The 23,696-nt window shown below is 43.4% G+C and overlaps 1 protein-coding gene across 1 annotated transcript in view; it reads right to left on the bottom strand.

Annotated features, from left to right (window-relative positions):
* Nucleotides 1–23,696, bottom strand: part of Stard9 (StAR related lipid transfer domain containing 9) — an 83,703-nt gene that overhangs the window by 34,786 nt on the left and 25,221 nt on the right. The window contains exons 4-16 of the mRNA XM_042687593.1: nucleotides 19,159–19,275; nucleotides 17,248–17,280; nucleotides 17,099–17,160; nucleotides 12,975–13,087; nucleotides 10,510–10,579; nucleotides 8,492–8,564; nucleotides 6,724–6,791; nucleotides 5,099–5,196; nucleotides 4,556–4,765; nucleotides 4,264–4,361; nucleotides 2,823–2,900; nucleotides 2,084–2,155; nucleotides 219–398 (exon numbers count right to left, since the gene is read on the bottom strand). Of these exons, the coding sequence (XP_042543527.1) occupies nucleotides 219–398; nucleotides 2,084–2,155; nucleotides 2,823–2,900; nucleotides 4,264–4,361; nucleotides 4,556–4,765; nucleotides 5,099–5,196; nucleotides 6,724–6,791; nucleotides 8,492–8,564; nucleotides 10,510–10,579; nucleotides 12,975–13,087; nucleotides 17,099–17,160; nucleotides 17,248–17,280; nucleotides 19,159–19,275 (1,272 nt within the window). The remainder of the gene's footprint in view (nucleotides 1–218; nucleotides 399–2,083; nucleotides 2,156–2,822; nucleotides 2,901–4,263; nucleotides 4,362–4,555; nucleotides 4,766–5,098; nucleotides 5,197–6,723; nucleotides 6,792–8,491; nucleotides 8,565–10,509; nucleotides 10,580–12,974; nucleotides 13,088–17,098; nucleotides 17,161–17,247; nucleotides 17,281–19,158; nucleotides 19,276–23,696) is intronic.

Raw genomic sequence — 23,696 nt, 5'->3', positions numbered from 1 at the left:
TGTACTCTTACACTTCAGACAACCAGAAAAGAAACATCATTATTACTTTAAAATGAGGAAATTAAGACACAGAGAAGAAAAGCAAATATTAGAAAAACAACAGTAGCAACTTAAAAACATCATTGCTGATTTATAGCTTTCTCCTCCATTTTCACATTTTCCCTCCTGCACTCTGGAGCAGTGGCTTGGGAAGGAAAGCGGTGCGACAGCGCCCTCACCTTCAGGTGATAGAGCACCACGCCGGTACTGAGCACATCATCCTCCAAGGCCAACAGGTGTGGCAGGCTGGAATCAATGAGCACCCCGGCCCTCTTCTTGCTGATGTCCACACTGTAATGTTCCATGAGGGTTTGCCAGTCATCCCACTTCTGAGTCCACTCCTTAATTAGCTTGTCCATCTGCAGATGAATGAGAGCTGACCTCAGACACCCAGGGCGTAGAGCAGACTGAACTTTAGAGGTCATGCTGACCTGTATCCCCAGGGTACTGCTTTCTCAAGATCTCATGATCCTACGGTTACATCTGGAGCCTCACAGAGGTTGTGGTACCTTATCCAGCTACGAGCAAGATCTCTGTTTTGTGAGCTTTCTTCAGTAAATGTTTCTTATATAAACAGAAGTTCCCTCAATAAAGGTCATTTTAATTTTTTTCTGCAATAGGTATACACTGTTTTTCTAAATTGAAAAAAAAAAAAAAAAAGAAAATGTGTTATGGTCCAGTGATGAAACTCTAACCTGAAATTCTTTACATTATTTTAAAAAATTAATTGACATTATTGTGTTTATAATTTCCCTCTTCCCGATCTTATTTTGTTGTGATCCACATTTGGGATTGCTTTTATCATCTGATCCTTCTTTCCAAACATGTAATGCCTTCAGTTATAGTTTTTGTTTTTTGTTTTTTGTTTTTACCATTCCTGGGTCTTGAACTCAGAGCCTGGGCACTGTCCTCCAGCTTCTTTTGCTCAAGGCTAGCACCTTACCACATGAGCCAGAGCACCACTTCTGGCTTTTGCTGTGTATGTGATACTGAGGAGTCAAACTCAGGGTTTCATGCATGCTAGGCAAACAGTTGACTACTGAGCCACATTCCAAGCCCCAGTTTATAAGTTATTTAAATGCTGTAGTTGTTGAGTCGAATTCTCAAAGCCAATAGAAAGAGCTGGGTGGCTCACGCCTGTAATCCTAGCTACTCAGGAGGCTGAGATCTGAGGATCTCGGTTCAATTCAGACTGGGCAGGAAAGTTCGTGAGACTCTTATCTCCAATAAACCGCTAGAAAACTGGAAGTGGTACTGTGGCTCAAGCAGTAGAGAGCTCGCCTTGAGCTGAAGAGCGCAAAGACAGCACCCAAGCCCAGAGTTCAAGCCCCACGACTGACAAGAAAAAAGAAACAGCTGGGTGCTGGTGGCTCACAGTTATAATACTAGTTACTCAGGAGGTTGAAATCTGGGGATCACAGTTCAAAGGCAGCAGGCAGGAAAGTCCAAGAGAGTCTTTTTTCTTTTTCTTTTTTTTTTGGTCGGTCGTGGGGCCTGAACTCTGGGCCTGGGCGCCGTCCCTCACCTCTTCAGCTCAAGGCTAGCACTCTACCACTTGAGCCATAGCGCCACTTTTGGCTTTTTCTGCTTATGTGGTGCTGAGGAATGGAATCCAGGGCCTCATGCATATAAGGCAACCACTCTACCACTGAGCCACCTTCCCAGCCCCATGAGACTCTTTTTTGTTGTTGTTAGTTGTGGGGTTTGAACTAAGGGCCTGGACACTGTCCTTGAGCTGTTTTGTTCAAGGCTTGTGCTCTACTACTTTGAGTCACAACACTACTTCTGGTTTTCAGGAGTGGGGGCGGTTAATTGGAGATGAGTCTCACAGACTTTAACTGCTCTGGCTAGCTTTGAACCATTATCCTCAGATCTCAGCCTTCTGAGTAGCTAGGATTACAAGTGTGAGCCTCTGGTACCTGGCTCTGGTCTTTAAACTCATATATATCCCCTTTCTGCAGTTCTAGTCCAGGGAATATAAAGGGAAACCAAAACTGTTTCCAGGGTGATGTAAAGCATAACTGGTTCTACTCAACACACTCACCTGCAATTCATTTTGGAGAACTAGTTCCTTCAGATTTTCATCCTTTTCATTGTTCAAAGAAATGATGTTCCTCTGCACAAAGAGAGAGATGTGCTTTGATGTTTTCTTGGTGTGAACTGCAGGTAGATTCCCACCCTTATACTTGTGGAGGTTTTTTTGGTTTTTTGTTTTTTGGGTCTGGTCGTGGGGCCTGAAATCTGGGCCTGGGCGCTGTCCCTCAGCTCTTCAGCTCAAGGCTAGCTCTCTACCAATTGAGCCACAGCGCCACTTCCGACTTTTTTCCTTTTGGCTTATGTGGTGCTGGGGAATCGAACCCAGAGCCTCATGCATGCAAGGCAAGCGCTCTACCACTGAGCCACCTTCCCAGCCCGTCACCCTTATACTTGTGAAGGAAGATTTCACCATCAAAATCAGAAGTAAATGAGGAACCTGAGTATTAGGCTTCATATTTGTACAAAAAAGAACTAAAAGCAAAATCCCTTTAGAACCTCATTTCCTATGTTTGCCACAGAGGGCAAGGGCCATTGAGGCAAGGCCTTCTGGACAAGAGAGGACACAGGGAGGGGATGACCAGCCCATCTGAAGCTCCACAGAAGACTCCCAAGGCATCCTCCTCCTGTCTTTGTGCTACAAGTATCAGCTAAAAATATGGCATGTAGCAGGCTCCAGATACTATACTATGTAGTTGCTGAAGAAAGAGACTCATTTAAATATGGCAGAATTCCTGTTGTCTGTATACCAGCTCAAAGCTCAACAGCATGGCTTTCAGTCTCTTGATCTCTTCCTTGAGTTCTCTGATGAGCTTCACATTTGCATCCTGAAACAGAGAATTCAGTCACCACTGGCTGATAACAAGGCCCCAAACAGCTATAAATTCTATATGCAATTAGCTTTGGAGAAGCTAAATATAGTACCTTCTAGAACAACAGATATTCATATTTATGCTTCTTAGTTAGCTAGGAGATAAAAGCTGGGAAATAAAACAATAAAGCAGTAAAAAAAATACTTTTTTTTTTTGGTCAGTTGTGGGGCTTGAACTCTGGGGCTGGGCATTGTCCCTCAGCTCTTCAGCTCAAGGTTAGTGCTCTACCATTGGAGCCATAGTGCCACTTCTAGTTTTCTGAGTGGTTTATTGCCGATAAGAGTCTCATGGACTTACCTGCCCTTGCCTTCCTGGGCTGGCTTTGAACAGTGATCCTCAGATATCAGCCTCCTGAGTAGCTAGGATTACAAGGCCAGCTGCACCTGGCCTAACAAATACATTTTTAAATGACCTTGTTTTGAATGACAACAATATACCAGCGGTCTTAAGAGGAATGGCCTTGCCGGGCGCTGGTGGCTCACGCCTGTAATCCTAGCTACTCAGGAGGCTGAGATCTGAGGATTGCGGTTCAAAGCCAGCCCGGGCAGGAGAGACCGTGAGACTCCTATCTCCAATAAACCTCCAGAAAACCGGAAGTGGCGCTGTAGCTCAAGTGGTAGAGCGCTCGCCTTGAGCTGAAGAGCTGAGGGACAGCACCCAGGCCCAGAGTTCAAGCCCCACGACTGACAAAAAAAAAAAGAGGAATGGCCTTAAATAAATAACTCAGGCATTAGCTAGGTGCTGCTAGCTCATGCCTATAACTCTAGCTACTCAGGAGGCTGAGATCTGAGGATCACAGTTCAAAGCCAGCCTGGGCAGGAAAGTCTGTGAAACTCTTATCTCCAATTAATCCCCAGAAAACCGAAGTGGCCCTGTTGTTGAAAGTGGTAGAGCACTAGCCTTGAGGGCAAAAGCTCAGGGACAGCACCCAGGCCCTGGTTTCAAGCCCCACAACTGACCAAAGGGGGAAAAAAGAAATCAATGAGGGGGGGGGGGGGGAGAGGGGAAGGGGGAAAGGGGAGAGAAAAAGAGAAAGGAGAAAGAAGAGAGAGAGGGAAAAGAAAAGAGGGAGAGAGAGAAGAGAGGGGAGAGAAGGAAGGCAAAAGAGAGCAAAAAGAGGGGAGAGAGGAGGAGGGAGAGTGAAAGAGAGGAGAGTGGGGAGAAAGAAAGGAGAGGGGGAGGGAGAGGGGAGAGGAGAGTAGAGGAAGGTGGAGAGGGAAAGAGAGAAAGGGGGAGAGGGGAGGTGGGAGAGAGAAGAGAGATAGAAAGGAGAGAGAGAACTTTGTGTAAACTGTACCAAACCATGACTGCCTCTCACCTCATTTACCCGTGGCTTGTTGATGATGCTTTTAGCATTGGATGCATATCTCAGCGTGCTTATGGTCTCATTGTAGCTAGTATGTGCAGGAGACACAGCTGAGGCAGAGAAGAAGGTTTTAAAAATCACACCAAGCTTTTCCAACCCTTCCACTGGCTTGCTGTGCATGCAGTAAAGAGACCCTTGGGAAAAGGAAGAGCTCAGGTGGCCAGGGCTTTGCCTAAGGCACAGTACTAAGCCCCAGCATGGATGCAGCTCCAGCCCCACCGACCCCACCCCCACACACACTTACTGGCAACCATGATGGTTTTGGAGTTGCCTCCAAGGCTGTCCTTCAGTAGCCAGGTCAACACAGAATCCCGGTATGGGATGTAAGACCATCTCTGGGAAGGCGCCCCCCGACTGCTGGTCCCAGAAGAAGAGCGAGGGATGCCACAGTCACCACCATTGCTGGCTGTACTACTGAGGATCCGGCAGTTGCTGAACATCTGGGAGTTCTGGGCTTAACAAATGAATAAAAGCAGCAGAAGAAATTATGAAGTAAATGCCCTAAGTATCCTACTGCTGATCCTTCTGTGCATTTGACAGGATGTTTTGAACACATGGGATGAATTGTTTGAGTAGCATAATTTTTTAGTTTCCTCCCTGTTTGTAATGAGAACGCTGGATGATGGTTACATCATGCTCTAAAACCACAGATAAATAAATATCAAAGTTTTATGCCCCCAAACCAGAACATAACCTTATCAAAAAGCATCGTGTAAGCATCCACTCTATTCTGAGTATTTTCCAAAGCCTTTCTCCCACTCCAATCATCTGGTTCATCTGCAGATACCTAAGGTGGAGATGACAATTCCCAGAGTCACAAGAGACTTGTTGATATTGGCTCCTTCAGTCATCCGGTCCTTACAGTAATTGGGATCTGCTCTTTCGCTAAAACACACAATGAGAACAAAAAACAAGACACCCGCTTTATAATGTTGAAAAGACTCTATCCGTCATGTTGTATATATAGCATGCTATAAAAGACCTACAGAATTCCTTTTGTAAATAAATGCCATCCTCTAGTAAACCAACCTCCCACTTTTCAGGATATATATCCTGAAAATAATCCATTACATTTGCTTCTATTTTGGCTGTCAGAAAATCTAAACTATCTGTATGAACATGTCCAGTAGTGTTATTAATGTAGCTTTAAATATAGTTTCTTCCTCTCTATCTTTACTGTTTTAAATTCACATTTTAACGCTTTTTTGGCATCTGTATCATTAATTGTAAATTGTCTCAAACACCTTTCGTTTGTGCCAGTAGTAGGAATTTTACTCAGGGCCTCACATTCTCATTCAGCTTTTTGCTTACTGTTGGCACTCTACCACTTGAACCACACCCCCAATCCTTTTGCTATTTAGTTCATGTTTTAGATATGTTCTTGTGCTTTTGCTCAGGCTAGCTTTGGTTCACAATCCTACTTTAGCCTTCACAGTAGGTAGGCCATAGGTATGTGCCCAGCTTGTCTTTAAAGTCTTACTAACTTTTTGCTTGGGCTGGCCTCAAACTTTGAGCCTATCTCAGACTCCTAAGTACCTAGGATTGCAGGCATGAGCCATCATGCCTGGTGCTTTTTTCTTTTGAAACAAGGTCTCATATGTTGCTGAGCTCTCCTCAAACTCATAATGTTGCACAGGTTGGCCTCAAACTTGGTATCCTCTTGTTTCAGCCTTGTGAGTGCTGGGATTACAAGTATGTACCACCATACTTGGCAATGTTTTCTTTAGATAAATAAAGGCAGTACCTAGCCGGGTACTGGTGGCTCATGCCTCTAATCCTAGCTTCTGACCATCAAGGTTAAAAGCCAGCCCAAGCAGACAAATCTATGAGACTCTTCTCCAGTTTGGCAAATATCTGGAACTGGAGGCATGGCTTAAGTGGTAAAGCACCAGCTGTGAATAAAAAAGATGAGCTAGCATTCAAGCCCAAATTCAAGCCCTAGTGTAGGCACAAAAAAAAAAAAGGTAGTATCTTTAAAAGTTTTTTTAAGTGGTGAATAATGCTGCATAAAATTAATATGAAATCCAATAACTCTCCACTTAGAGCAGCTGTTTTCTATCATAGCCATACATTGGAATCAATCACCTGAGCAGCTTTAATGATGTCTACATTCCTCTCACCCACACTAAAAATATGATATATTTGATTCAAGATAAAGGCACTGGAATTTTAAAAGGTTTCCAATGGGCAGCTAAGATTGAGACCAGCCCCCCCCCCATGTACTGAAATATTTTTTTGCCACTGACACACATAATTTCCACCAAGCATTCAATAAGTTATTTCTTTTATAATTTTCTCGGGATGATTGGTATGTGACCAAGACTGGACCAAGCTTATTCCATGTAAAGTGGACAAGAACAAGATCCCAGGAAAGAGTAACCCCACTCCCCTGGGCTTTGGAACACTAATTACCTGCCTGCCAGGTCCACAAGGTTGATCTTGCTAGCCATCTCAGAGGGGCAGTTATTGTCTAGGATTGCCTAAGGGAGAAAACACAGTCAAAGTTGTCACTTGGAATGGTTTGCAATGTTCCCTGTAGATATTCTCCAAACCAAGGTGATATTCTAGATTTTTATCCAACTTACTCTAGATATTCTAGTTGCTATGAAGCAGATGAACTCTAGGTATATGACAGATATAAATAGCAAGCCTGGGCCATTCCTTAATAAAGGCACTACCAAAGCTGGAAGAGTGAGCAGGACAAATCTCCTTAAGTCCTCTGAGTGTAGTTTTCAGGAACTACTGGAATTTTAGTATAATTTATCAGTTCTCCGTTTCAGAAGTCTGATTCTCATCAGTGAGAGTCCCTGCAGGTGGGCTTCATCCTCCTGGTTGAGTTACAGCATGTTAACCTGTTAGAGTAGACTGTGCACTGCACATTTATCTGCCCCTACTCTCCCCCAACCCCCGCCTGCCCTGCAGCGAAACTACTTTTCTTTTTCTCTCCTTTAAGTCAATGTGGGTTATTTTGTTTTATAAAATTTTAAATTTATGTGTCCATCAAAGTAATTTTAGGTCATTACCAATAACCCAAAAAATTCCTTTGGATCTGTTTGTAGTCAGTCTCTGCATCTATCCCCAGCTCTGAGCACCATTTGTTTTCTATGTAATCTGTCATTTTGAGATATTTCCTATAAATAGAATCATACATTTGGTTCCTTTTATTGAGAATAATTATTTTGAGATATATTTATACTGAGGCATGTCTCCCAAATATGCACAGCTCTTTTTTGCTGTTGTTTTTGTGTTATTTTTGTCAGTCATCAGGCTTGAACTCAGGCCCTGGACGCTGCCTCTGAGCTTTTGTGCTCAACGCTAGTGCTCTACCACTTTGAGCCAAAGATTCACTTCCGGATTTCTGTTGGTTAATGGTCTTTCTTTGAACTGTGATGCTCAGATCTCAGCCTCCTGAGTAACTAGGATTGTAGGCATACACCACTGGTGCCTGGCTCACAGCTTGTTTTGTTGTTGTTGTTTTTTGGCCAGTCCTGGGGCTTGAACTCAGGGCCTGGGCACTGTCCCTGAGCTTCCTTTGCTCCTCAGAGACCACCATTTTTGCCCATTTTGCACATTCAGGTGAACACCTCTGGCAGAAGCAACAGCAAAATTGATTTCCACAGCTTTCTCTCCCATCAGTGAACTGCCCATCTAACAGTACTGGACAGAGGACGGGAGTAGTCAAAAGAAGGAACACCATGAATTTGTGTTCATTTTATCTGAAACTCAGTAGTTTTCTTAAATATGTATTTTCAGCTTAGTACATGCATTTAGTCTATTTTTGTAATATGGCAATAGTATTATTCAGCTTCAAGTTTGCTTTCTGAGGATAAGAGTTGTCAGTCTCTACATTCCATCCAGTGGAAGTCAATTGTCTACTTTTACATTTTTATGTTTATTTTCATTTCCACCTTGATGTTGATTTTAAATGAACCTGTTCTGACCAAGTATATGTGAAAGTGTACCGAATGTTAAATAAGTAGAAGATATTTGATGAATCTGTGAAATGCCACTATCCTATCTCAAGTTATAGCTTCATAGACTATAAACATTCCTTTGTATTACTAGGTCATTTCAGAGAACTGTGAGTGGAAGAGCAGGAGGAAAGGCAAAGAGGATAGAAATCAAGGGAGTGAGAAGGGACAAAAGGAAGGAACTTCATCAAATATGAGGAGTAACCAACCTGAGTGTAGTGAATAGTAAAGATGGCATGGGATCTGCTGCTGGCCTCATGAACATGGGTGGCTGCTGTGATTCTGTGAATATAAGGAAGACAGAACAAGGGTCGCTCATAGCTGGAAGAGCCTGAGGGATCCATGGAGAATACAAGAATTATTAGGAATGGCTTTGAACTGCAATGCTCAGATCTCAGCCATCTGAGTAACTAGGATTACAAGCATGTCACCGATAAGAATCATAAAATATCCATACTAAAGCCAGGTACTAGTGGCTCATGCCTGAATCCTAACTACTCAGAAGGCTGAGATCTGAGGGTCATGGTTAGAGTCTGTCAGACTCTTCTCCAATTTATCACCAAAAAAGCTGAAAATGCAGCTGTGGCTCCAGTGGTAGAGTACTAACCTTGAGTAAAAAAGCTCAAAGACACACCCAGACCCTGAGTTCAAGTCCCATGACCATGTGTGTATATACACATATGTAACTATACACATAAATGTATATAATATACAATATACAACATAATACATAGTTATAAATATAATATATAATGTATAGTGTACATATATAAAATTTTTACATTAAAATATTTTTATTTTTAAAATGAGACAATTAGTTAAACCAGAGTGTATAATCTCTCTTAGAAATCCTCCTAAAATCCAGTAATCTTCCTTTTATCTAAATCTAAGTCAATTATACTTTGATCTCAAACTATCCCAGACTATCTCATTAACTTGGGAATTGGAGAAGAGGAGAAACTGGTCAAAAACTAGAGGCTGGTTTCATAATTCAGGAGGGAATTCCCCATCAAGGAGCTCAGGGTACCTGCAGACAAGACGCAGGCTCCTTTGGGGGAGTTTTATGAAACCCTAAGAGTAGAATGTTAAATTTTTCCTTTTGTTCTCAGTTAAAATTAAAATCCTGCTATTAACAGGATAAATAGAAGATTCAATACTTATTCTTCTTCCAAGAAAATAAGAAGCTTTTTACCCAAGGCATTTACTAATAATAATATTCTAGAGCCGGGCACTGGTGGCACACCTGTAATCCTAGCTACTCAGGAGGCTGAGATCTGAGGATCACGGTTCAAAGACAGTTCCGGCAAGAAAGTCCGTGAGACTCTTGTCTCCCAATTAACCACCAGAAAACCGGAAGTGGCGCTGTGGCTCAAGTGGTAGAGCACTAGCCTTGAGCTGAAGAACTAAGGGACAGCGCCCAGGCCCAGAGTTCAAGACCCACAACCACCACCACCAACAACAAAAAAAAATAGTATTCTAGATTTTTACTACTAACTGAAAATATGGAATGCTCTCACAGGAGGGTACAATAGCTTTTAGAGGGGTTTGCAGCATTCAGTTATTCACAGAGGACTGCTTTAGGGATAATATCACTAATATGCAAAAGAAGAACATTGTTTTCTGAAACATGTGCTACCTTCATCTTTATTGAGGGAAAACAATGTGTGCAAAAATCTCTTCTTGGAGCTGAGTGCTGGTGGCTCATGCCTGTAATCCTAGCTACTCAGGAGGCTGAGATCTGAGAATCACAGTTCAAAGCCAGCCCGGGCAGGAGAGACCATGAGACTCTCATCTCTAATAAACCACTAGAAGAACCAGAAATGGCTCTGTGGCTCAAGTGATAGAGCATTCCCCTTGAGCTGAAGAACACAAGGACAGTGCCCAAGCCCAGAGTTCAAGCCCCATGACTGACAAAAAAAAAAAAAAAAAAGATCTCTTCTTGGATCAAAGTATCAAAGCTGCCTATTTTAAAAGACAGAGTCACAGGCTTACTACCTACTGTTATTATGTCCAAAACAAATACCACAGTGTTTGTTGTGATAAAAAGCACTAAGTTTGAGATTCTGTCCCTTACCCGAGGTGTACAACTGTTCTAGAAGGACCCCCAAGATATGGATTGTAGGGAGCTGCCAACAAAGACAATTATAAGTGCAGTCATACACACCAAAGGGAAAATTGAGCCCAATATACAAGAGTGGGGCTGAAAGAATGACAGGAACTAACAAACCTGTTTGCTATCCCCTCCTCCAGGAGCTGAATGACTTGCTGATAGTTGGTAACAACATGTTCAGATAAACCTGTCAGATTTACCAAGATGAGGAAAGAAATCGAATAAAAATTTCAGTCACATTTAATCTTTTCCTGTAGGTATTTAGCTTTATCATTCATGTTTCATGTCACTGATAAATGAGAAATGAGGAAACTTGGTAGAGCTCATTTATATAATAAATCAGTAAATATTAGAAACCCAGTCAGGTACTGTGATGGAGTGTAGAAACCTATTTCTGTTTTCACAAAGATTATGATGTAAAATTCACACAGATCCTCACCACTGTGCCACATGTGCTATAAGAAATCCTCAAGGGGCTGGAAAAGTAGCTTAGTGGTAGAGAGCTTTCCTAGCATGGATGTAGCCCTGGGTTCAATTCCTCAGTACCACATACACAGAAAAAGCTGGAAATGGAGCTGTGGCTCAAGGTAGAGTGCTAGCTTTGAGCAAAAGAAGCACAGGGAGAGTGCCCAGGCCCTAAGTTCAAGACCCACGACTGGCAAAAAAAAAAAAAGAAAGAAAGAAAAAAAGAAAAGAAAAGAAATGCTCAAACCGTACCTCATTTGTTCCCTATAAAATTCATGATAGGCAGGTGCTATTCTGCCCACAAGGTGGCACTCAATTTGACATATACAACATGCAAGATGCAAGTACATCATCCCGACAGCCCCCAATTATGAGAAGCTATGCTATCTATCCAAGACAGTATAGCCAAGAGCTACAGAAGTAAGAGATAAAATACAGCAGAGACAAGCATAGCAGTGGCACAGGTGGGTTTCACAGACCGCAAGCATTGAATTGAACCACTGTAGAATGGGAAGGCTTTGGACAGGAAAAGAGGCACTGAAGGGCATGTAAGGAAATCTTTATGTTTGGTACTGACCAAGTCACAAAAGGCCTTCACAATTGTGTCTCAGAATCCTTATCCAGTATTAGAGATTCAGAAACAAAATAACTTCAAGGATCTATTGTCAAATGCAAGTAAAATAAGATTTAGGGGGCTGGGAAGGTGGCTCAGTGGTAGTGTACTTGCCTTGCATGCATGAGGCCTTGGGTTTGATTCCTCAGCACCACATAAGCAAAAAGAAAAAAGCCGGAAGTGGCGCTGTGGCTCAAGTGGTAGAGCGCTAGCCTTGAGCTGAAGAGCTGAGGGACAGGGCCCAGGCCCAGAGTTCAGGCCCCACAATCGGACCAAAACAACAACAACAACAACAACAAAAAGATTTAGCTGGGTGCCAGTGGCTCACACCTGTAATCCTAGCTACACAGGAGGCTGAGATCTGAGGATCATGGTTCAAAGCCAGCCCAGGCAGAAAAGTCCCTGAGACTCTTTTTTTGTTTGTTTTGTTTTTGTTTTTTCAGTCGTGGGGCTTGAACTCTGGGCTTGGGCGCTATCCCTGTGCTCTTCAGCTCAAGGCAAGCACTCTACCACTTGAGCTGCACCGCCACTTCCGGTTTTCTAGTGGTTTACTGGAGGTAAGAGTCTCACGGATTTTCCTGCCTGGGCTGGCTTTGAACCGTGATCCTCAGATCTCAGCCTCCTGAGTAGCTAGGATGACAGGCGTGAGCCACCAGCGGCCAGCTTTCCCTGAGACTCTTATCTCCAATAACCACCAGAAAACCGGAAGTGGTGCTGTGGCTCAAGCAGTAGAGCACTCACCTTGAGCTGAAGAGCACAGGGATAGTGCCCAAGCCCAGAGTTCAAGCCTCATGACCAAACAAAAAATAAAACAAGATTTAACAAAGTAGGTTAAACAGTTACTGGGGGGGGTTAACAAAGTAGGTTAAACAGTGGGTTTGACCCCCCACCAATACCAAAATGAAGGAGGGACTCAATATATCAGGAAGACATTTAACAATTCTAATTTTATATTCATATAAAATAGAAAAAATAAAATGGACAGAAATGAGAACAAGATATCCATAATCATTGTAGGAATTTTTAAATTGCCTACTTTAGCATTTATTAAAACAGAAAAAATTGACAGCACTGTAGACTTCAATACTACAAGTAGCATACTTGGGACATGCAAATATTGTACACAACAACTATGTAGTACATAGTACATATCCAATCAGGACTTTAGTTAACGGCACTCTCCTCCCCTCGCTAGACCATTCTCGGGAATGGATCCCATGCTCCCTCTAGGTCTCAGCTTCAGTATTACCTCTCAGGGAAGCAAGTTTCCAGTTATTTTTCTCCTGCATCATTACATCTATTTATCTTATTAACCTTTTTAAAGCTTGCCTATGAGAGTAAGACCACATCTTTTCTATTTTCCATCATGTACTCAGTGTCCAGAATGGTAGCTGGGCCACATAAACATTCAGTACACACATGTTGAGTGAATTAACATTGAACATTTAGGAGAGCTTCCAAAACCTCAGCTGAGCCTCAGTTATCTAGGACCACAGTAACTTACCTTGTACATAGGGACCCCTTTCTGGGTGTTCCCTGACTCGAAGGGTATAGGACTTTTTTTTATCTGATTGCTTCAACAGATCTCGTACCCGTTCATTATAGATTTCCAGGAAACTAGGGACAAGGAGATAAAGGCACCACAATTAGATTTTTTAAAAAAGAGGAAAAGTACTACGATAAGAATCAGGAGCTGAGCCAAGCGCTGGTGTCTCACACCTATAATCCTAGCTACTTAGGAGGCTGAGATGTGAGGATCACAGTTCAAAGCCAGCCCAGGCAAGAAAGGCCATGAGACTCTTATCTCCAATAAACCACTTGAAAACCAGAAGTGGTGCTATGGCTCAAGCAGTAGAGTGCTCACCTTGAGCTAAAGAGCACAGGGATAGCACCCAAGCCCAGAGTTCAAGCCCCATGACAAAAAAAAAAGAATAAGGAGCTGGACACTGGTGGCTCATGCCTGTAATCCTAGTTACTCAGAAGGCTGAGAGCTGATGATTACCATTCAAAGCCAGCCAAGGCAGGTAAATCTGTGAGGCTCTTATGTCCAATTAACTACCAGAAAACCAGAAGTTGAGCCATGGCTCAAAGTGGTAGAACCCTAGCCTTGAGCAAAAGAAGATCAGGGATAGTGCCCAGAACCTAAGTTCAAGCCCCATGACTGACTAAAAATAAATAAATAAAAAATCAGGAGATCCAATGTTCCTGCTCCCTCTGTACCTCTGACAACCTAAGACCTTAAGCAAGCCAGGCTCCTCCTTGAGTATCTTCTGTATGCGTACAGGAAGCATTTAAGCACCAGCTACCCTCATAGTACATCTTTATAATGTCAGAGATGTGAGATACTATACACTTCATATTACAGCTTTATAATGTGAGAGATTAACTCTCAAAAAAACCATTTCTGCATTTTTTAGGGTATTCTGCCTACAGGCTGTGCCCTAATCAGGCTTCCATGGCACAGGGTCTGTGGAAACTTCCCTTGAGGTGGCTCAGTGGTAGAGCGCTTGCCTTGCATGCCTGAGGCCCTGGGTTTGATTCCTCAGCACCACATAAGCAAAAAGAAAAAGCCGGAAGTTGGCGCTGTGGCTCAAGCGGTAGAGCGCTAGCCTTGGGCTGAAGAGCTGAGGGACAGCGCCCAGGCCCAGAGTTCAGGCCCCACGACCGGACCCAAAAAAAAAAAAAAAAAGTGATTCTTGAGCTCAGATGTAGCTCAGTGGCAAAGCACTGCCCTAGTAAGTGCAACATCCTGGGTCTGAACCCTAGTACCAAAAAAGATAAACAAAACAAAAACAGCTAAGAATAAAAATCAAGCCAGGTGCTGGTGGCTCACGCCTGTAATCCTAGTTACTCAGAAGGCTGAGATCTGAGGATTGCAGATCAATGCCAGCCCAGGCAGGAAAGTTCATGAGACTATTATTTCCAATTAATCACAGAAAACTGGAAGTACTGCTGTGGCTCAAAGTAGTAGAGTGCTAGCCTTGAGCAAAAAGAGCTCAGAAGCCAGCACCGGTGGCTCACGCCTGTAATCCTAGCTACTCAGGAGGCTGAGATCTGAGGATAGCGGTTCAAAGCCAGCCCAGGCAGAAATATCCATGAGACTCTTATCTCCAATAAACCACTAGAAAACTGGAAGTGGCGCTGTGGCTCAAGCGGTAGAGCTCTTGGCTTGAGCTGAAGAGCGCAGGGACAGCGCCCAAGCCCAGAGCTCAAGCCCAGTGACTGACCAAAAAAAAAAAAAACAGCTCAGGGACAGTCTCCAGGCCCTGGGTTCAAGCCATGACCAACAACAAAAAAAAAAAAATGAAAAACAAACAAAAGTGATCCTTCTATTTTCCTGTGAAACCCATCTCATGGGCTGAGCAGGCAAGAAGACATCAGTCCATGCTGCTGCTTAAAGACAATTCTTAGCTGTTTATACACTGGGACGTGAGCGAATAAGATGTTGTATCTTCTAGAAATCTACAAGCATTTTATTCTCTTAAAAAAAAACCAGGGAGCCGGGCGCTGGTGGCTCACGCCTGTAATCCTAGCTACTCAGGAGGCTGAGATCTGAGGATCGCGGTTCAAAGCCAGCCCGGGCAGGAGAGACCATGAGACTCCTATCTCCAATAAACCACCAGAAAACCGGAAGTGGCGCTGTAGCTCAAGTGGTAGAGCGCTCGCCTTGAGCTGAAGAGCTGAGGGACAGCGCCCAGGCCCAGAGTTCAAGCCCCACGACCGACAAAAAAAAAAAAACAAAAAAACCAGGGGTCGGTAGTAGTGCTATGGCTCAAGCAGTAGAGTGCTCGCCTTGAGCTGAAGAGCACAGGGACAGCGCCCAGACCCAGAGTTCAAGCCCCACGACTGACAAAAACAACAACAACAACTTAAAAAACTCAAAAAAAAAACCAGGGGCGGAGGGCTGGGAAGGTGGCTCAGTGGTAGAGTGCTTGCCTTGTATGCATGAGGCCCTGGATTTGATATAAGTGGAAAAAGCCAGAAATGGCACTGTGGCTCAAGTGGTGGAGCACTTGCCTTGAGCTGAAGAGCTGAGGGACAGCGCCCAGGCCCAGAATTCAGACCCCACGACCAAAAAAAAAAAAAAAATAGAGCAACTTTTCAAGGCCCTGAGTTCAAGCCCTAATATCAGCGCAAAACAATAAAAAGAAAAACAAAAGGGAAGGAAACAAAACAGTTATGGGTTGGGTGGTTACATTATGGCTGTGGCACAAGGGGTAGAGTGCTTACTTAGCAAGCTTGAAGCCCTTATTTAAACTCTAGTGACAAAAAAAAAAGTGTTACAGCTAGATGCTGGTTGCTCACGCCTGTAATCCTAGCTACTCAGGAGGCTGAGATCTGAGGATTGCAGTTCAAAGCCAGCCCAGGCAGGAAAGTCCGTGAGACTCATCTCCAATTAACCACCAGAAAACCAGAAGTGGTGCTGTGGCTCAAAGTGGTAGAGCACTCGCCTTGAGCTGAAGCTTAGGGACAGTGACCAGCCCGAGTTCAAGCCCTATGACTAACAAAAAAGTGTTACATTCATATTAAAACAAGAAAATATACCATAAAACAAGAAAGTTGATCTCATGGGTTGGGGATATGGCTCAGTAGAGCACTAGCCTAGCAAGCAAACCAGAGTGTCTGGGGTCAATCCCTAGTACCATAAGAAGGAAAAAAAAATTAAAGGAGAGGGAAAAGACATGGGAGAGGAAGATTAGGAAGAAATGGCAGGGGGAGGCCTCAGGGAAATTTTGTCTTCTAGCTTTGTGTGGAAACACAGAAACTTCAATTGTCTCTCAACATAGTAGTTTCAAGATTTTAAGAGCAGTAAAACCTTTAACATATGAACATATACACATATTAATAGAAATACAAATGTACACATAGTTTATAAACAGAGCTCATAAATTTATTTTTCAAAACCTTTATTTTTAAAAACACTCATAATAATTTAGTTTTTAAGACAGATAGTTGGGGGCTGGGAAGGTGGCTCAGTGGTAGAGTGCTTGCCTTGTATGCATGAGGCCCTGAGTTCAATTCCTCCGCACCACATAAGCAGAAAAAGCCAGAAGTGGGGCTGAGGCTCAAGTGGTAGAGTGCTAGCCTTGAGCTGAAGAGCTGAGGGACAGTGCCCAGGCCCAGAGTTCAGCCCTACAACCGGCAAAAAAAAAAAAAAAAAGACAGATAGTTGTTTGGGGGAGGTGATCAAATGTTTTGGAATTAGTTAACAGTGATGGTTATGCAATCTTGTAAACACTATAAAAAATGAAACCACATACTTCAACATTTTGGTAAGTACATTTTATGACAGATGAATTACATCTTAAATTTTTTTTAAAAAAGGTCATTAAGTGCCCCAACAAGAAAATGGAGAATTCAGGCTGGGATGTAGCTCAGTGGCAAAGCGTTTGCCTAGCAAGTGCAATGTCCTGGGTTCGATCCCCAGTACCAAAAAAGAAAAGACAAAAAAAAAAAAAAAAAAAGAAAATGGAGAATTCATAGTTTTAAGTCTCTACACTATACAATGTGCCTTCTGTGGCTTTTTTCCAGTCTCTCATGGCCCTGGAACAAAGAGCAGATAATGGCACATGCTAAAATTTGAGTGAAAATAGAAACATGTCAGTCCTGTAGCTGATAGGTTCTTACCTTACTTTTATGTTACAGGAGGAGGGCAATGAGACACAGTCTTCCTCCTTGATGAAGAGGCCCTGCACGAACCAGAGGGTTGGGATTTCACTAAGGGGAGTAGACAAAGGAGACCTACTTTGAGATGATCCAATCAAAAGAGTCTATACCTCACATATCCTTGGTGTCAGCCCAACAGAGGCCTGGAGAACAGAAGGAAGGAGAGCATTATTGTTTACCCTTGCCAGTGCTTCTTTCTCATACACACAAAACCTGGAGTGCTCCTGAGTCTGGAGGATGGGCCTGTGGGCTCCTTTGCTAGCTCTTCACTTTACGAAGTTCCACTGGAAGTACTGATTTACATGCCAGGGCTCTCAAGAGACACTAGTGAGAGAAATGCACCTGTGAGAAGTTGACTCTCACCATAGATGGAAAAGACAGGCTGGTAAAGCTAGGTATGTGTTTACATCAAACAAAGGCTACAAAATTCTTGGATAAACACAGTCCCTCCTAGACTCCCTACCTCCTATCTCAGCATACAGGAAGACCAGAGGACCAAAGTATGCAAAATATACATCTGTAAGTGACTACTTCACCTTTTGTATCTATGGTTAAGGATTTTTTTTTTTTTTGTCGGTCGTGGGGCTTGAACTCTGGGCTTGGGCGCTGTCCCTCAGCTCAAGGCGAGCGCTCTACCACTTGAGCTACAGCGCCACTTCCGGGTTTTCTGGTGGTTTATTGGAGATAGGAGTCTCACAGTCTCTCTTGCCCAGGCTGGCTTTGAACCGCGATCCTCAGATCTCAGCCTCCTGAGTAGCTAGGATTACAGGCGTGAGCCACCAGCGCCCGGCTTGGTTAAGGATTTTTATCCCCTGGGTTAGTGAGTAATTTCTTTTAACTTCATATATGTGAAGCACACTACACATGGACAAAGGAAGCAATGAGCTGCTGACTCAGGGAGGTAGAGTGATTTTTCAGGAGGAACAGTGTCCTCAGCAACGTCCCTAAGCAGTGTTATCTGTCCCTACTGCTCTACTTCATCTCACCAGGATACCTTAAAACCTAAAATAAAAGGGAATAGTAATTCTGGTCCTAAAACACAAGCATCTTGTCCTCCTAGTTTTCCATCATAAAGGAAGGCTCTCATTAAACCTCACATACTTTCAAATGTATGGAAGCCTAAAAGCTAGTTCTTCTTCCTTCAAACACAGATTAAATGCCTCTCCTTTGAGCGTGGCTCCAAATCTCTGCCCAACCCAAGAGCACCAAGATTCATTTCAGGTATCACCCACAACAAAGATGTTAAGAAGCTTCAAGTGATGATCTTAGGAATGATATATTTAACAGGGCTGACAAAAGACTGTTGTCAAAAGGAGCTGTAAATTCTAAGGCTCTTTCTTTCCTTCCTTTCTTCCTTCTTTCCTTCCTTCCTTCCCTCCTCCCTTCCTTTCTTTTCTTTTCTTCCTTCCTTTTTTTTTGTCAGTCATAGGGCTTGAACTCTTGGCTTGGGCACTATCCCTGTGCTTTTCAGCTCAAGGCGAGTGCTCTACCACTTGAGCCACAGCACCACTTCCAGTTTTCTAATGGTTTATTGGAGATAAGTCTCACAGACTTTTCTTCCCCGCATGGCTTTGAACCGTGATCCTCAAATCTCAGCCTCCTGAGTAGCTTGGATTACAGACGTGAGCCACAAGCACCTGGCTTGCTCCTTCCTTCCCTTCTTTCCCTTCCTTCCCTCCCTTTCTCCCTCCCCCCCTTCTTTCTTTCTTTCTTTCTTTCCTTCCTTCCTTTCTTTCTATCCTAGATGGTATTTAAACTCATTACCTAATGCTTTTGCTCACTGGCTGATGCTCTATCAAATGAGCCATGCCTCCAACCCCCTAAGGCTATTTCTAGAATTTATCAAACAAGCTAATTATTCAAAGTTTGCCTTTATTAAAGTGATGAAAAATCTACTCTTAATATAGAAGAAGGTTCACGAGACCTCATTAAAGTTGGCTGACTATGGAAATCCCACTCTCTCAAAGGGGCTGGAACAATGCTGGCTTGAGAATGCGGCCGCATTAGAAGGTGATACTCACCGGTGTCCCCAGCATGGTGTATGTCTTCCCAGAGCCTGTCTGCCCATAGGCAAAAAGGCATATGTTGTAGCCTTTGGCAGCTCCAGATAGCACTTCAGTCCCCAAGTCCTGGAACACCTGTGACAACAAAAGCAAACAATACATCACCAGTCCTCCTTTCCACAGCTGATTTAGAATTACTGTTAAAGATGACGAAGTATGACTATAAACTCCTATCTTCACAAGTTACCAATTCAGCTTTAAAAAAAAAAAAAAAGAAGCCGGGCACTGGTGGCTCATGCCTGTAATCCTAGCTACTTAAGAGGCTGAGATCTGAGAATTGGGGTTCAAAGCCAGCCCGGGCAGGAAACTTTTTTTTTTTGGTCATTCGTGGGCCTTGAACTCTGGGCCTGAGCTCTGTCCCTCAGCTCTTCAGCTCAAGGCTAGCACTCTACCACTTGAGCTACAGTGCCACTTCCGGTTTTTCTGGCAGTTTATTGGAGATAGGAGTCTCACGGTCTTTCCTGCCCAGGCTGGCTTTGAACCAAGATCCTCAGATCTCAGCCTCCTGAGTAGCTAGGATTACAGGCGTGAGCCACCAGCGCCCAGCAAAGGCAGGAAACTCTTATCTCCAATAAACCACCAGAAAACCGGAAGTGGCGCTGTGGCTCAAGTGGTAGAATGTTCTCCTTGAAGAGCTGAGGGACAGCACCCAGTTCCAGAGTTCAAGCTCCATGACCAACCCCACCACCACCACCAAAAAAAAAAAAAGATGGCCAGGAAAGATACCTTCAGACAGTCATTCAGATATTCTCAGGTGGTTATAATACTAAACCCAGAAACTACACGTTTCCTGGTCTTCAGACAAAGAGTGGAGGAGAAAGATAAAGACAAGCAGCAAAACCATCCTTTCTCTTCTCAGGCCAAGGAGCTTACTATGGCCAACTGAATAAGCCAGAGTGAAACATTGCTGATAACAAGCAAATTCAAGGTCTCACATGGTGAGGATCAATGAAGAATGTTTCATGTTTCCCCAGACTGCTCCTAACAGCAGCTCATCCACCTCTGTGCTAGTCAGTTTTTGTTACTGTTCTGTTTTGTTTTGTTTTGCGGGGAGGAGGGAATGGGATCAGAAGCAGCCAGAAATCCTCACAAGAAAATTCCTATAACTTGGCCTGCTTTCTGAAGTCCTACTAAACTCATACAGGCAGACCCTGGACGGCAGATAGAACTGGGTTTATGAGATCAACAGTGTCCAGTTCAGCCAAGCCTCGGCAGAGCACACATAGACATCGCCCACTGTGGCCAGTTGGTATAGTGGATGCTTACCCATTATATCCATGGAGCTCAGCATCCAAATATTTTCCCTACTTGCTGGATATCTTATTATGTCCATCCTGGTGGGAAGCAGAGCCCAGCCCTCTACTACAGAAGCCAAGCAGACCAGATCTGTCTTCTCTCTTCCTAACAGCTAGAACCATGACACGTGAAATGAGGCCATCAACTAAACAACAACAAAGCAATAGTCGATCAGTTCTCCCAGAGCCCCTCAATACTGTGGGGCAAACATACAGTGGACACAGTGCCAAGTGGGGTGTTCAAATCAGCTGACCTGTTCTGTGGTTTTGCCTGGGCTTTCCATTACTTCCCTACCCATTTTTTCAACTTTTCTGTAAATTTTATGAATTATCCAGTATGGTTCCAAATTGTAGTACTACTCCTATTACTTTAAATCTGTGTGATCTTGTGCTTGTTATATGAATTTGATAAGCCTCAGTTTATCTAGCTGTAAAACAGGTGTTTTGTATCTAATCACAAACACTGCTGTAAAGATTAAGTGAGGTAATACACAGCTGTCAAGACAATGGACAAAGACAAGAGTCAGGACTAGGCTACTCCTTCTGTTTTAGCAGCTGCCATTATCTTTAAACCAGTGAAGTATTTGTTTTTTAATGCTTTCACTATCCAGGCAAAGGGCCAAAAAACTGAAAAGTCTGGAACATTGAATAATTCTCACTCCCTCCTGCAATCTCCCGTGCAGAGCTCTCCATTCACTAATTTTATATCAGTAAAGCTGAAAATTCAGCAAGTTTCTATTTGCATCCTCAAATCAGACTGGGTTAAATTCCTATTGTTTAAAGAAGGAGTGGTATATTTCTCTGCATTAGACAAGATTTGCCACCCATTTGAAGAAAGTTTGATGTCTACTTACTAGGGAAAAATCTTTCCCCAAAACTTTATCTTTCTTTCTAGTACCTCAGCAGGAGGTGGAATCAGAGGTACAGACAGAGAAAGGCCACATCTAGAACCAAATGTTTTTCCTCCCTTTGTAAGGACTGCAAGAAAAACAAAAGCTGGGTGTGGTGGTGCACCCTTGTAACTTCAGCTACTCAAGATGAGAAAATAGTACAACTGAACAAGAGGAGGCCAGCCCTGGAATTCTGCAGCTAACACTGTAACTATCGGCAGACATCAAAAAAGGCAAATGTTATTGTCTGACACTGTTACTCTACAATTTAAAATTGTTCTTCAAGGTTTCTTTACTTCTTGTTGTTTTACTTCACCCTGGAAACAACCTTGTATCTCCCTTAGAATTTCTGCACAGCAGTTTCACAAATGTTTTATAATAGTTTTTGGCCAAAAGTAATGAAATCTAATCCTGCTGTCATTTAAAAATTGTTTTTTGGAACTTTTTAACTCTCCGCCTTCAAGCTTTTCATTTGTACATAAAGAAAATTATACTCTCATCCCCAGCTTCCACCCACATGACCATTATTAAATGAATGTGAAGCTTTATTAGAGACTGATAGAAACACATTTTTCTTTCTTTTTTGCTATTTTTCAAATTACAAAGAATGTTCACTTTCTGTACCAAGACTACTAATACAGTTGAAGGTTTTGATTACTTCTTTCAAAAAATGAGATTGGGTGTGGGTGTGTGTATACTCTAAAACTGGAATTTGAACTTTGGGGCTCTAAGTCCCTGGTCCTAAAGAAATCTGAGGAAAGCCTGTAATCCTAGCTACTCAGGAGGCTGAGATCTGAGGATCACAATTCAAAGCCAGCCTGTGCAGGAAAGACTGTGAGACTCCTACCTCCAATAAACCACTAGAAAACCGGAAGTGGTGCTGTAGCTCAAGTGGTAGAGAGCTCGCCTTGAGCTGAAGAGCTGAAGGACAGCGCCCAGGCCCAGAGTTCAAGCCCCACAACCAACAAAATAAATAAATAAATAAATAAATCTGAGAAAGAAACCTAAACAAACCTCAAAACTGAGTTTTGAGACTTCTAAAGAAATATTTGTTTATACACAATTTACTATTTCTAACAATGCTTTCTTTTCCCTGGTAACCATTTCTATGGGCAACTGTCCAAGCGACACTGTGAGATCTGGTAGGCCCCATATGTGGCCGTGATAGTCACTGGATATAAGTGAGGAAGTCAAAGAAAAGACATGTTGCGCAACTCCTCTGGATGTTCCCCTCCTCCCTACAAAAAGATGGATTCACTAGAATCCTGTGAGAAATAACGAAAGATTGCTTTCCTGGAAAAGGAGTTTCCAGTTCATAGCAACACCTTGTATTAAAGAGGAAAAAACAGCTCCATGGCCTACAATGTCCGTGGCTCTGGGTTTTGACACACACACACACACACACACACACACACACACACACCCGCGCACGCGCGCGCGCGCGCGCACACACACACACGCTAATGGCTCTGGGTTTTGACACACACACATATACACACACACACACACATAAGGATATGCTAAATTAAGATTAACGGACATAATCATCTCTCTTGGGGACCTCTCAACAGGAAACAGAGCTACAACAAGCCTTAATAGTTACTGTGGAATTCTAAGCAGTAATGAATAATATTCCTTTGTCATGGGGCCTGGCTGTAGGACTGCTGACGTTTCCAGTTTTCCTTATTTGCATACAGAGACATATATTCATGCTCCCATCATGTAAAGGAACCTAGTCATCACTCTCCCTTACCACCTCGAAAAGCCTTAGCATAATGGGGTTTAACAGCCAATAACAATGAGCCTAAAACAGAACTGGTGGACAGTAGCTGTGCAAAAGCAGACTTGGTAGTGGACCCCCAGCTACTGGCCTAGAAAAGAACAATGAAGATGGTAATATAAAAGACAGTCTGAGCACCGGGCGCTGGTGGCTCACGCCTATAATCCTAGCTACTCAGGAGGCTGAGATCTGAGGATCCCGTTTCAAAGCCAGCCCGGGCAGGAGAGACCGTGAGACTCCTATCTCCAATAAACCACCAGAAAACCGGAAGTGGCGCTGTAGCTCAAGTGGTAGAGCGCTCGCCTTGAGCTGAAGAGCTGAGGGACAGCGCCCAGGCCCAGAGTTCAAGCCCCACGACCGACAAAAAAAAAAAAAAAGACAGTCTGAGCGAGGCGCTGGTGGCTCATGCCTGTACTCCTAGCTACTCAGGAGGCTGAGATCTGAGGATCGCCGTTCAAAGCCAGTCAGGGCAGAGACTTTTTTTTTTTTGGTCGTGGGGCTTGAACTCTGGGCTTGGGCGCTGCCCAGCTT

The sequence above is a fragment of the Dipodomys spectabilis genome, unplaced genomic scaffold, assembly GCF_019054845.1.
Source record: "Dipodomys spectabilis isolate Male_0828 unplaced genomic scaffold, ASM1905484v1 ptg000108l, whole genome shotgun sequence".
Lineage (NCBI taxonomy): Eukaryota > Metazoa > Chordata > Mammalia > Rodentia > Heteromyidae > Dipodomys > Dipodomys spectabilis.
The sequence above is the reverse complement of the archived record's forward strand: the minus strand, read 5'-3'. Positions and strand labels throughout refer to the sequence as shown.